Source organism: Echiichthys vipera (genome assembly GCF_963691815.1).
Source record: "Echiichthys vipera genome assembly, chromosome: 21".
Lineage (NCBI taxonomy): Eukaryota > Metazoa > Chordata > Actinopteri > Perciformes > Trachinidae > Echiichthys > Echiichthys vipera.
Window position 1 is genome coordinate 6,008,319 of NC_139846.1, and position 13,476 is coordinate 6,021,794.

At 39.6% G+C, this 13,476-nt stretch overlaps 1 protein-coding gene across 1 annotated transcript in view; it reads left to right on the top strand.

The window, feature by feature from the left end:
* Nucleotides 1-13,476, top strand: part of LOC310963355 (cadherin-12-like) — a 67,131-nt gene that overhangs the window by 35,354 nt on the left and 18,301 nt on the right. The window contains exon 5 of the mRNA XM_083936129.1: nucleotides 9,234-9,487. Coding sequence (XP_083792255.1) covers nucleotides 9,234-9,487 — 254 coding nt within the window. The remainder of the gene's footprint in view (nucleotides 1-9,233; nucleotides 9,488-13,476) is intronic.

Here is a 13,476-nt window from a genome sequence, read left to right on the forward strand (position 1 = left end):
CTTCGAGGCAGCCGAGGACACAAACCGATATGACTGATGGCAGCACAATAAAGTGAGCATCTCCTCTGTGCAGTGCTAAGACCCCCTGCAGAGGGACATCAAATTGCTCTCTGGGGCATGTAAGCTTTTCCTTGCTGATGATAAGCTCATTGTACTCAGTGGTCAGTCAACTGCTTATGGCACAATGGTGGCTATAGGTCTTCAGCATTATTCTGCATGGTAGAATGTTGCTGAACTGTCACTCAATAATTGCAATGACCTTATAAAGAAGTCACTCATTCACAATAGAGATGTCAGGCCAATCTCAAACCATGGAGTCATAGTTGCTTTTCTCGTAATCTCAGTGGAATTTTCACCTTGAAGTAGCATTGCATCCTATAAATGATGTGTTTAGCTCATTGGGCCCTGTGAGAACCACAGTGCCTATAGAAAGTCATCATACATCATATTTTTCAGCATGATATACACATTTTGCCTTACAACATTCAAGTGATTTTTTTTTATTTCCCCATTCTTCCTGCAGAACTGTTGGAGTTCAGTCAAATTATGTGGTGAGCGGCGATGGACTGTACTCTACGGTCCATCCACAGATGTTCTGTAGGATTCAGGGCAGGGCTGCCACCACCATGCTTCACTGTAGGGATGGTGTATTTTGGGTGGTGTGCTGTGTTTGGTTTCTTCCAACATAGCACTTGGAGCTCAATTTTGCTCTCATCTGACCATATAACCTTTTGCCACATGGCATTAGAATCTTCACTATATTTTTTGTCATACTGTTAACAATACTCAGTGTGACATTTTTTCAGAAGAGGCTTCTTTCTTGCCATCCTGCCATAAATGTAGAACTTGTGAAATTGTTGTCACATGCACAGATCGACCAACATCTGCCATTAAGACTTGTAACTCCCTCAAGTCCCTTGGTAGCTTCCCTGATCAATCTTTTCCTGGGTCAGTCATCTAGTTTGGAGGGGCAGCCCGATCTAGGCAAGGTCTGTGTGGAGCCATATGCCTTTCACTTCTGGACAATACTCTGAACGGTACTCAGAGGGAAAGTTAAAGCTTTTGAAATCTTTTTATATCCTTCTTCTAACTTGTGCCTATCCACAACTTTATCCCGGAGCTTTTTTTAAAGCATCCTTCCAACCATGGTGAATTCTTGGTGTTACCATACACTAGTAGAAGTGGAATCCTCAAGGAACAGCTGATTTTATTCTGAAGTCAAATCAAAAACACCACAGTTGATGTCAGGTGGAGGCCAATTAACTTGGTGTGTAATTTGGAAGGTGATTGGTTAAACCTGAGAATGTTTATAATTGTTATTCTAAAGGGACTCATCACTTTTCCAACACTGCTTTTCTAGTTTTCATCTTTTATTAATTTTCAGAAATTAAAAAAAAATTAAATTAAAAATTTCAGGCAGTAAAACAAAAAAACGACTATTTCGAAAGGGTATCATGACTTCTAGGCACCATATAAGCGCTTACTGCAACCCAACAGGCACATCTTTAGCTTTCATATAATGGATGCCGTCATGTGGGATCAGGAGGTTTTGGCCTTACTAGAATTATGCATCCAGACATGGCCTAATGTTGCTGTTTGGAGAAATGTGTTCGCTTACACAGCTGCAATTAGAAATGTGTGATATTCTAGGCATGTTTGGCTTAGCTTTGATTTACTCTCAGAGGGTAAATCATGGGAGGGGGTGTTAATGATTCATAAGTGGTATTGTAAATATATCACACATTTGCAGTGCTTTTCCACACTATGTAATCTTCAGGCTGTTCAGGTAATACCTGTGTTCAGCATAAACAAATGAAATCAGCCTGCTAATGACTTGCTGTGCTGTGATAATGATTCTTCAGGAGGAAAGGCTCGCCCATGGCAGAAGACCGTCCCCAATATTATTGGGGGAACGTAGCAGAGGTTTGAGAGGATTATTCAACCTGTGCTATTGTAATACTGAACTGATCACACAAAGAAAGTGAGAACATATTCAATATGTATATCATCCGCTTCTCCCACCCCCAAAATAACCAGCAAGCTGAAAATACCCCAGCTGCAACTAACACTCTTTACCGCGCAGGGAGCAAGCTGTGGGGGAGGGACCAGAAACAGACTGAAGTATCAAGTGAGAAACAGATTTCATTTTATGGATTTCCTCTTATCATATCTCAGTATAGATTGTCGCCTAGCACATCCTTTGTTCAGTATTCACACGTGAATTTGACAATTGAAGGACTTCTTTTTAGTGTGGTTGAAGCATAATACAGTACCTGTGAGACTGTGATGCCTTGATTAGTCCCCTGTTCTAAATTAACAAATTCCCTTGGAACATAACAGGTTCAACTGGCAAGAAAAAAAGTTCCTTCATTCAGTATCACTGCCAGTGCAATGAAGGTGCACATTTACATATCAAAGGGCGCAGCACCATGTCTAGAATTCCAAGTGTGTTCTGTTGTGATGTTGAAGAGCAGCAGCACTGACATGAGAGGAACTCGGTCTGTCCTCCTTACAAATTCCTCCGCTGATACACTTCCTTGTTGTGTCCGCAGTAACCCATAAAAGGTACATAAAAACCGAAGCTATAATGAGACACTTCAAACGTGTAATTGAACATGCATAGGTGTATGCAACTAGTTTAAGGATAATATATTTGTGGATATGGGTAATACTGACTCATACAGCGCAAAAGTAGGTCATCTTCGAGGAAGGGGGAAAAATGCTAAATGAATTTTGCAGTTGGAGAGTAAAAGGCCGTTTTTCTTTCCTGGTATATTTCCCTTATGGCCTCCAGATCTGATTTGATTCTACCCAAGTCAAGCGTTGACACATTAGTACATCTTCTCATTAACTCAGAGTTTCTCATTAGCCCCTCCTGGCCCCATTTTATTCCTATTTAACAACATATATCCCAGACACACTTGGACCATTGTGAGTCTCAGACACATTAAAAAACCAGTGAAGCTCTCAACCTTACTGTTTTACACCCAAACCAGAATATGTTAATTCATCTGTTAGATTTGCTTGACAGTTAATCATATTTCTGTTGTTCCATGGGTGTCAGCAAGGCCTCTCCCCCCTCCATCTGCTGAGAAAATGAGCTGCAATTCGTTCTTCCGTCGTCACCTCTTTTCTTTGCTGCAATTTAATGAGTACCTATACAAGCAAAAGCTTTTAATCGTGATAAAAATACTACAATGTGTACCAGACTTGATAAACATGTCGATTTAATTAGGTATTATGTGTTGAATGTTGATAAATTATCATGCAAAATCATCAGGCATGTGTGTTGTCATCCAAGACTTTTCATGTCATGTACAGCCCTTGGTGGCTATACGTGACATACTGCTCATCCTGAGGGCATCAGCTTACCAAAGCTGCGTTTCAAAATGCCCTCCTTCACTTTCCCTCAGCCCTTGGTATTACGTAAAAGCACGCGTCACACGGAGGCCACGATGAGAGCTGCTGGAAACTGCGAGGAGGAAGGAGCGGCGGATGAAATGAAACACACCTGCCCTCGTTCACTTCAGCCCAAACTATCATGGATCCACTACCAGGTGTAGATTTAACGCTGTACTGCTTCCTACAAATAATCAGAAATACCTTTAGACTCATTTTAATGAGATGGTGTTTTCTATGGATGAATGTCTGCACCGTTGGCACTTTATTAACAGCTGCATCATCTTAGATTCAGAAACTTCTGTTTGTGATATGTATCATGATTATTATATTGCAAAATAACATTTATTCCATGCGTTTACAGATAATGTTGAGAAGAAACACCACAAGTCAAGTATAGATATATAAACTAAAATAAGTAGACTAAATATTTACTCTTCTAGTCATTTTATTAGTAAAATATTAAGCTATCAATGAGATTTTCTTCAGAAACTATCTGCTAAACAGGTGACCAACCCACACATGTAAGAATACAGACTTAGATTATTTATAGAAAAGTGAAACTGAACAGAATATCAGATAGTGGAGTTTTTTAATGATGATAAAAAACTTTATTTATACATATTGTTCTTCTTTACAGTGAGCAATCGCAGAATTTTAAGTCCATTACTGCCACTGTCAGGCCTGGGCAGGAATGAGGACTCAGATGCGAGGGTGAACAGGTTATACTGGCTTTTATTCTGAAACTGCAGCTCGCAAAAGGCTGAAAACCAAACTTAATCTGCACTGAGCTAGTAAAAACACAAAACAAAGTCACTCCAAACAGGAGGAAAACAAAGGGACTATACAATTAGCTTCTCCAAAAAACAAAGCTGACAAAAATGCAATCAGAATCAAAATCACTCTTCTTCAGGGTAAAAACAGAAAACGAGAGTGGCGAAACTCAGGCTCAAAGGCTGGGACAAGGCTGTGGATTGGGGCTGGACGTATTCGACGAGATGAACGAAATACTCTGGCAACGAGACAGGGGAAGACACAGACTATATACACATGAGGAAGGGGAACACAGGTGGAAACAATCATGGATCAGGGGGAACGTCAGACCGGTGACACAAGAGGAAGGGCAAGTGACCTGAAACAAGGAGAGTTACTTTTCAAAATAAAACATGAAATTCACAAGACAGAAAACCCAGAGACAGGATAGTCCTCACCGCATTGTGACAGCCACCTATCCATGGATGTATTCTCTTCCACCAAATGCAAAACTGCAATGCATTGTGGGGGATATCCACCCCTGGAATGAACATCATTGACTCGATCACTCAGCCCTCCAAGGGTTGATCTCACCAACTTCACTTCAGTTTCTCAGACTATTGGAACAACACTTAAAGTGTAATTCCGGTGTAAAATCCTCCCAGGTTCTTTTTAGGCCGCCCCGAGCTTATCCGTGTTAGCCGAGGCAGGCTGTTAGCTACTCTCCGGAAAATCTACGTTAATAGTTCATACACGAAAAAAATTGTCTGGATGGCTTATTTGATGACCCAATTTAGCTAAAAAAACCCTGAGAGGGTTTTACACCGGAATTTCAGCTTAAGATGGCGGTGGGCATTTCCCCGAGGGCAAGTGCTGAGGGGAAGTGAACGAGGGCATGTTGAACCACTATTGGAACGCAGCAAAAGAGTATGCCTTCAGGCAGAAGGTACAGGTTATCGACCTCGAGGTCTAACGGGCATACATTTGAGTTATCTTCACAATAAGACTACTGAACAGTAAGAGATGAAATGTGTGTGTGTGTGTGTGTGTGTGTGTGTGTGTGTGTGTGTGTGTGTGTGTGTGTGTGTGTGTGTGTGTGTGTGTGTGTGTGTGTGTGTGTGTGTGTGTGTGTGTGTGTGTGTGTGTGTGTGTGTGTGTGTGTGTGTGTGTGTGTGTGTGTGTGTGTGTGTGTGTGTGTGTGTGTGTGTGTGTGTGTGTGTGTGTGTGTGTGTGTGTGAGCGCGCGCATCTATAAATTCTGTGTATATGGAGTCTGCCGCCATCTCTGGAATGCCCAAAACAAAGGGAGACAATAAATGCTAATCTATTATCTTAATGGAGGCACAAAAACTCTTTTGCAAATAGAGATAAAATTCTGAGTTTGTTGATAGTATTAGTTTATTAGCTATAGCTAATCAAGGCATCTGGTCAACTAAGAATCAATAATAAAACCGTTTTCAGAGGAAGGGTATCTGATTTGCATTTGTAGAGGTAGCATCTCATCATTGTTGATTGTGGCCTGCCATTGCACGTTAACATTAAAATAATTAACACAGGGAAATTCTGGTCTACAAAGGTAGAGAGCGGTGACTACAGAAGCGGTGAAGTTCAGATAAGACTTTAAAGTTTGCAGGCCTTTGTATTCTAACAAGTCCAAAGGTATAACTGCCTCCATTTTAGGTATCTTTTTTTGAATACTGCACTCTGCCTTGATGAAATGTACTATAGTAATGTTAAGCACAGGACTTGACATCGGTGATATCAGCACTTAGGAGTGAGCAAGCAGCAGGTTGTGTTTTAAGCAGAGCGGTTTCATTCACAGAAAGTAGATTCAAATCATTTACCTCTGTGCGCGTGTGTGGTTCTGAGCTCTCCAACAAGAGAACCGAAACTCATTAACAACAAGTCAAACAGCAACAGAAATAGTGTGCAAATTAAAGAAAATAAATTAACTCATGAAACACATATAGTTGAGGTTAAAAAAAGAAGGAACAATAGGAGGAAGGCAGCCTATATAGCATCTGATTAATTGAATGATTGCACCTGAGGGGGGCGTGTCACTTCCAGGCAGGAGTGTTGAGTTTATCCACTCTGACTTGGGTATGGGCAGCTAGTTTCCATTAGCAAGAATTTAGCTGCTTTTTTCCACAATGATTGTATTTGTCTACTGCCGTATTAACTTACTGTATATCGAACTAAACAAACTGAATTACCAGGATGTTTGTTCACTAAAATGTATATCCTCTGATCATTTTTTATTGAAAGGAAAAACTGAGTGAGAGAGTGAGCTAAGACTAGCTGGGCACTAGCTAGTTTTTAGTGGCAAGCTTTCTAGTTTTAGCTGTCTAGTTGGTTGTCCCTTGATGACGGAGAGTGCTTTGGCTTTATTGTAACGTCCAAGAGCCAAAAGCATACCAAAGCAGTTTTGAGCGAGTTTTGACCTAATATGTAGTCGGTGTTGTAAAGCTGAATAAGCTATTTAGAGTTATAGCAAGGTATGAATCTGAGGGGTTGTGAAAAAGCTCCATGAATAGCTCAGATCTTGAAATATCTCATCAACCCATGTCACTTTCAATTACTGAACACACCTGCTCCTAAATTATATTTGTCATGCTCAGCTGTTTTAAATTTAGAATATTAAAGCACAGTAATTTGTCAAATAAAACTCCAGGATGCCACTTGTGCTTGCTCTGAGATTTGTGTCAAAACTGCAGAGTCTGTGTGTGAAAAGAGCATTTACCCATTACGCTCCACAACATGCTCTGTCTTCCGGTAGGAGAGGATTACATGAAAATTAGACAGTTATAAAGGGTGAGAGTTTAGGCTTCTCTCCTAACTGTGGTGATGCAGCATGTTGAGATGGAAAGCATGCTTCTCCTCATCCCAAGTGAGACTCTGGCTAATGAGGCCTGGTGTACACCTCCTGCTGTTCACCTCCCCAGCATCGCCTTCCCTCCTCCTCCTCCACCTGTGCATTTATTTCAGCTGAGCTATGCATGGCTGTCTACATGTGGCGGTTCAGGCAGAGTTTGATGTAACGTGCAAGAAAGCCTCTTATCAATATTATTTACTACTAATGTTGAATCATATAAATTTCAAATAACCAGAATGATTTGATTAAATTACTAATGCTTTTACTTGTGTGTTTAAAACTTACTCTCACTCAGAAAAGTAGGCTACATTGAGTTCCTTTTGATGCTGATTTCCTACAGCTCTTAGCTGAATAAACTGAAATAATGACTGCTGTGCACTTTGGGCTGTGTGTAAGTTGGTGGGAAGTATTTTAGTTTGATTGTAGAGATCAGCATTTGAATGACACCTGCAATGAATTCCATTTTTATACGTGACTTATGCTTCAGGGAGCTTGGTCTTCTCACAGTGTTGTCACTTCTTGAAAGAGATTGAAAGGGACAGAGTGTATTTCCTGTTGAAGGATCTTATAGCTGTGCCTAGCCAGTTGCATCTGGCGCACTGTAATCAAACCAATCATGGTGGTTGATGGTCAATGATTGCTTTCAGATGGGCTTGCCTTCACAGAGCTCTCTTTTTTTTTCTTACACAACACCTGCTGTACCAGCAAGGCTGTGAAACCATGGAGATAGAGGAGAGACATAGGGCTTGAGAAGCATCTGCTATCACTGTGAAATTACGATTGCACAGCCTCTGATCATTTCTAGTGGTCGGACTCTAATTAGATTCCTAATTCATGTGCATTTAATTTGGACAGATACTAATCCAGAACTAGTCATATTTCAATTGCATCAAAAAAAAAAGTTTTTTTCCTACATCCTGCAGTACACCTCCCCTCTGACAATGACTGTCTCTTTACATAAGGATATGTCGCTGTGCTATTACCAGCTGTTTCACTTGGTGTCTTTTGGAACAACATGCCAGAGAAGCCCGAATCCTGCGGCGGGGAGATAGCTTTGCTGCCGTAGTGGTTAGCCTACATGTTAGTCAATTTGAAATACACAGAAAGGAATGTCTCTCATGTGACTCCAGGCAAGTAGAGTGTGACTGACTGCAAGCTCGCCAAGTATGGTTGGTCACACATGAGAGGGCAGGAGAGAGGCAGAGGCACGAACATGGGTTTCACCGCTGTCGGATGTTTACACCTCAGCAGCAGACATGCGGAGGATGCAGATTCCACCCCTTGCCTTTGACTAATTGACCCTAAGCTGATATGTCAGAAGCTTGAGGAGGTAGAACACATGAACTGTTGTTGGGAGAGAGCTCTTATAAAGGGGCATTGTTCTGCTGAACCAAGAAAGTGCAGCTTGACCTACTCACACTGAGGGGCGATACTTTAACCTGGTCAGGCTCTAGTGTTTGTCTCTCAGGAAAAAGGTACCACCCTACTATTGACTGCCATTTGAGCTGAAAAACAACAAAAATATGTGCAATTATCGCCGGTGATATCATATATATAGATGAGTTTGCTCCTTTATTTCTGCCCTTTCAGGCGGTTGAGAACAGTACTATTTGAATGTGTTTTGAGTGATGGCAGCAAACACTGGAAAACATCCAAATACTGATATTTATTGGAAATCAGGAGGCTGATGTTGACAATTGCTAGCAGTTACTCATCCTTAGATATGCTAGACTATCAAAAATAAACTGCGGGAAAACGTGCTGTCAACACTGATATTCATATTCAGTTTCTGCATTTGGTCAAGTACACACCTCATACAGGATACAGACAATACAGACTCAGGTTTAGGAAAAAGTTGTTAGTCTAACCCTAGTTCCGGCTGAAAGTCTGGTGTGTGTTTGACCTGATAATTCATCCCGACCTTCTCCCTAAGCTGAGTTTGAGGCTTGTTATACTACGCTCCCTGACTTCCTGAGCACTTGCTTGACATCTGTAACTATACATTGGAGTCATTTGAAAGCCTGCATATGGATGCCAAAGGGTGCCAAAAAAAGTTAAATATCAACGTTTCTGGGGTTTGAGGAAAAGTACACTGCCAACATTTTTCTGGCAACCAGGCTGCACGTGCTGTACCATGACACCACAATGATTTCAAAATAAACTGTAGCTGTAAAAGTAACTTTAACTGGACTCTTTTCTGTTTTTTGTAGCACCTGGACTATGAAAGCAAGAAGGCATACACCTTTAAGGTAGATGCCTCCAATGCTCATCTGGATCCACGATTCCAAAGCTTTGGGGCCTTCAAAGACACAGCAACAGTAAAGATTAACGTGTTGGATGTGGATGAGCCCCCGGTGTTCAATAAGCCCTCCTATGTGATGGATGTGTACGAGGACACACCCGCGGGGACCATCATTGGAGCGGTGACGGCACAGGATTTAGATGCCAGCAGCAGTCCAGTCAGGTGAAGTTCAACCCTTCTGTTGACAACAATATACAAATTGCACGTAAGTTTTAGTACATTGGTGTTATATTGAAATACATTTATCAAAGTGACCAAAATGGCTGCAAATTCCACATGGAAATATCAAATTTTTCCCAATTGGGCTACAATGCCACATCCGCAAACGTCTGGTTTTGGTTAATTTGGGTTATTTGTGACATTTTTAGATTATGTTTAGTGGTGAACATGTTTTAGTTCAACCTTTATTTAAACATTTATAAAGAGGGTGTCATCATTATAAAAAGCAGTATATTTTTGTTAATATTGGAAAATCCAGTTTTTCTTTAGGCTCAAAGAGGGGCTATATATTCTTAATATTCACTAATTCTGAATGAAGAAGGCCCAGACAGCACATCTTCATCTTGAGAGGCTTTACTATTGAATCACATAACCCTCACTACTCCCACGAGGATAAAGGAGCTAAAGGGAGAAGTACTGTGATACTGCAGCCAGTGATTGAAGGTTTTAGAACTATAATCCATTCATCAATGTCTCCAGTCGCCATTTATCAATGTCATCGTGGCTTTAATCTTGAGAGTATTGTCAGCTTTACTCATCAGAGGACTAATCAATCTATGTAGAACATTTGACATTGTCATATAAAATCTTGCTTGCATCATTGCTTGGTAGCACAGGACGTGTTGGCTGACATTATGTACAGTAACAGAGACAATAGTGGCACTTTATCATTGGCCCCTATCTAAGATAAGGATTAATATAGACTTTATTGTTTATTTGCATATCAGAACCTGATATGTACACTCTAAAAATGAGTGGTATCTCAACCGTCAAAAAAAAAATATATATATATATTGCCCTATAGCTTGGTATGGTTAAGGATAGCATCTCAGCTTTTACTAACTGAGGCAGTCAACTTCACAAAAAATCCTTAAAACTGCAGCTTTTCAGCACAGTCTTAAAGCACCTGTTTTAAGAAACCTTATGACACCTCTTTTCATAAAATTTTAAGGAAACATTAACTGGAGATCAATATTATAGAACAAATTATAATTCTTGATTTATTCTGTTTATTTATTCTTATTATACTGTTATTTTGTAGTGTTCATAATTTGATAAAATATCCGCTGTGTCTATACCACTGCTGTACTAGCATGTTTTTTTTAAATAACCAAGGCACTTCCACAAAAACCTTTATTTTGTGAAAAAAGCAGTAGGGAAAATTAGAGAACAGGAACCATTGTGTCAGAAGAGAAGATTTCAACAATGTTTTCTTCTCTAGGATTCATAAATGAACAGGAAGTGTAGAGGCCACAGCTTTGAATGACTTCAGCACATCTGCGCCCAAATGACATCACTAGTTTCTCACACTGCTCTGGTTTGATCTTGGTCCATTCTGGCTCAGTCTCTTCCAAAGTGCAGTACTTGTAGTGGGTTTCTTAGACATTACTTTGTTGTCAAGGATTTTCCAGAGATTCTCTGCAGGGTTTTTGTTGAAGTGCCTTGGTTATTTAAAAAAAACATGCTAGAACAGCCGTGGTATAGACACATCTGATATTCTATCAAATTGTGAACGATACAAAATAACAGTATTTAAGAATAAATCAAGCATTATTAATTTGTTCTCTAATTTTGATCTCCAATTAGAGAAGTTGACTTGAGTGACAGTAACACTCAGGTCAAGTCTGGACACCCTTTTCCATTCAAGTGAATATGTCCAAACCTTTGACTGGTACTGTATATATATACACACACACATACACATATATACATATGTGTATATATATATATATATATATATATATATATATATTTATATACTCTAGGCTATCCCCTTTGGCTGAATGACATCCCCTAAGTCTTAAGAATGTTTGTTCAAGAAACAGCTATGCTCTTGCAAATTACATAATTGGCTCTCATTTTTGGAAAGTTTAAGTCTAACAGCTTCCTTGCAGTTGGATGAAGTTCTTTGAAGCTGTAAAATGGGATATTTTTGTGGTGATTTTTTATTTTATTTTGCAGATGGGGATAATTAACATAACTTAATTAATGGTAATGATTATTTTTGTGGGGCTTCATAACACTGCACATTGCCTGTTAGTGTTGCTTTAAATTGAAGTGGATATGTTTTGGAGTTTTTTTGTTCAATGTCCGTGGTGGTAATTAAAAAGTTGCACAGAAGAAGCTTTCCCTGTGCTTTTAATTTTCAACCCACATCCTGAATAAGCTACTGCTATAAAGTTATTGCTAAGTTTGCACTGGAAAACTTTGCTCAGTATTGAACATAGCAGCTAATAAGGATATAATAATTATTATAAAACAAATAGCTCAAATCAATCAATCACATACACCTACTAAGACCTATTGGTGTCTTCTTGCCCTCTCTGATGTGAGACGGAGGCCCTTCTATCCACCTATGCTCTTTGTAGCTGCCAGACTCATTTGAGAATATCAGGAATCTTACTGCAGAACAGAGTTACTGGTCAAGCGCTGTGGTTAGTTGCTAGATGCTAATCTAGGCTACATTCCATAGTTAAGAATGTGCAGGCAGCCAGCAAAGGAAGGCCTATTTTACTATCAACATTATTATAACAAATCTTTTGGAATTTGAATGTGTCAGTACACCAAACCACACCCCTACCCTGTAGAACAATCACAACATCGCAGCCTGATGTGAGCTGTTGCTTGGTATACTGTGTCAGTATAGCCCCACCAAGAAGAAAAGTCGTTTTAATTCAATCATTAAAATGAATTTATTGTGTTCTGATCATATTGTGTTCAAAATGTATAGCCTAACAAAATTCCCCCAGGGTCCTTAATCATTTTACAAAGCACTGCACTGCAGATTGTTGGTCTGGTAGTTATCAGGTGGGATGTTCAAACATCACTGCTCAGTTTTATAGATTTAAACTGATTTGATTTATTCTCGTAAACTCCTCAGTCTTCCTTTGTTTCTATGCACCTGCTACCACAGAAAAACACAATACTAATATAACACTTGAGTGGTAGATAACAATAGACTGTCATTGGCAAAGACTAAAGAAGTGCATTCTTAAAAATGTATGAGAACCCTTTTGTTTTTAAAACATTTCACAGTAGCTACTTTTGCTCAGGCACATTGCTTTGTGGTAATGGTTCTTCGAAGATGTATTGCTCAAGTATAACACGGATCACAAAAATACGTGGAAAGAAGTTGTTTTATCATGAATATTCTATTCCAGAGAAAACAAAAAAGGAAGACGGAGAGATTTGTACAACAGGAAGCGTATACCCTCCATCCTGTCGATCTCCACTTCGTCTCCAGCACTTTAAATATTCATCAATACCGCAGCTGACATTGTTCATTTGTGTGCCGTCAGAGAGCAGCCTTGCATTCTTCACTTCAAAACAATAGACCCAATGACCCATCATGCATAGGGAATTATGCTTTTAGACTTTAGTCTCAACTGATTCTGCTATTTAGCAGTATAGAGCCGAGTCATATCTAGCCGTGGAAACAAAAGGCTGTCATGAATACTGCATTGTTGTCCGATTCTAAAGAGCTTCCTAAAGTTTGAACGAGTTTTAAAGATTAAACTTTTAGGCCTCCGTCTAAAATGGTATTCGCAAACCACAAGACACTGAAGACATGAGCCCTAAAGTGAGTCAATAACGGGGAAAATGAACACACATTGTACCTTTACTTTTTCTTAAATCACCTTGTGTGTTGTGTGTAATCTTCTCTGGACTGAACTTACACTACAGCTGTTCAAAGTAGGAGATAATGCTGTAATTAATTTTCATATCTGCACTTCTCAGTACTGACTCTTCAGATCTGTGATTTCTCTCTCACAACTGTTGATGAGCTCAATTTTCCTTAAAGATAACTCCGAAATTGAACCATTTACAAGTAAAACATGTTTTATGTTTTCTATCACACATGAATTCAGAAATTTCGTTTCTTAGAGTTTAAGTTGGTTGGTTTAGGTTTTCTTGCTCAAGGAAATTTCAAA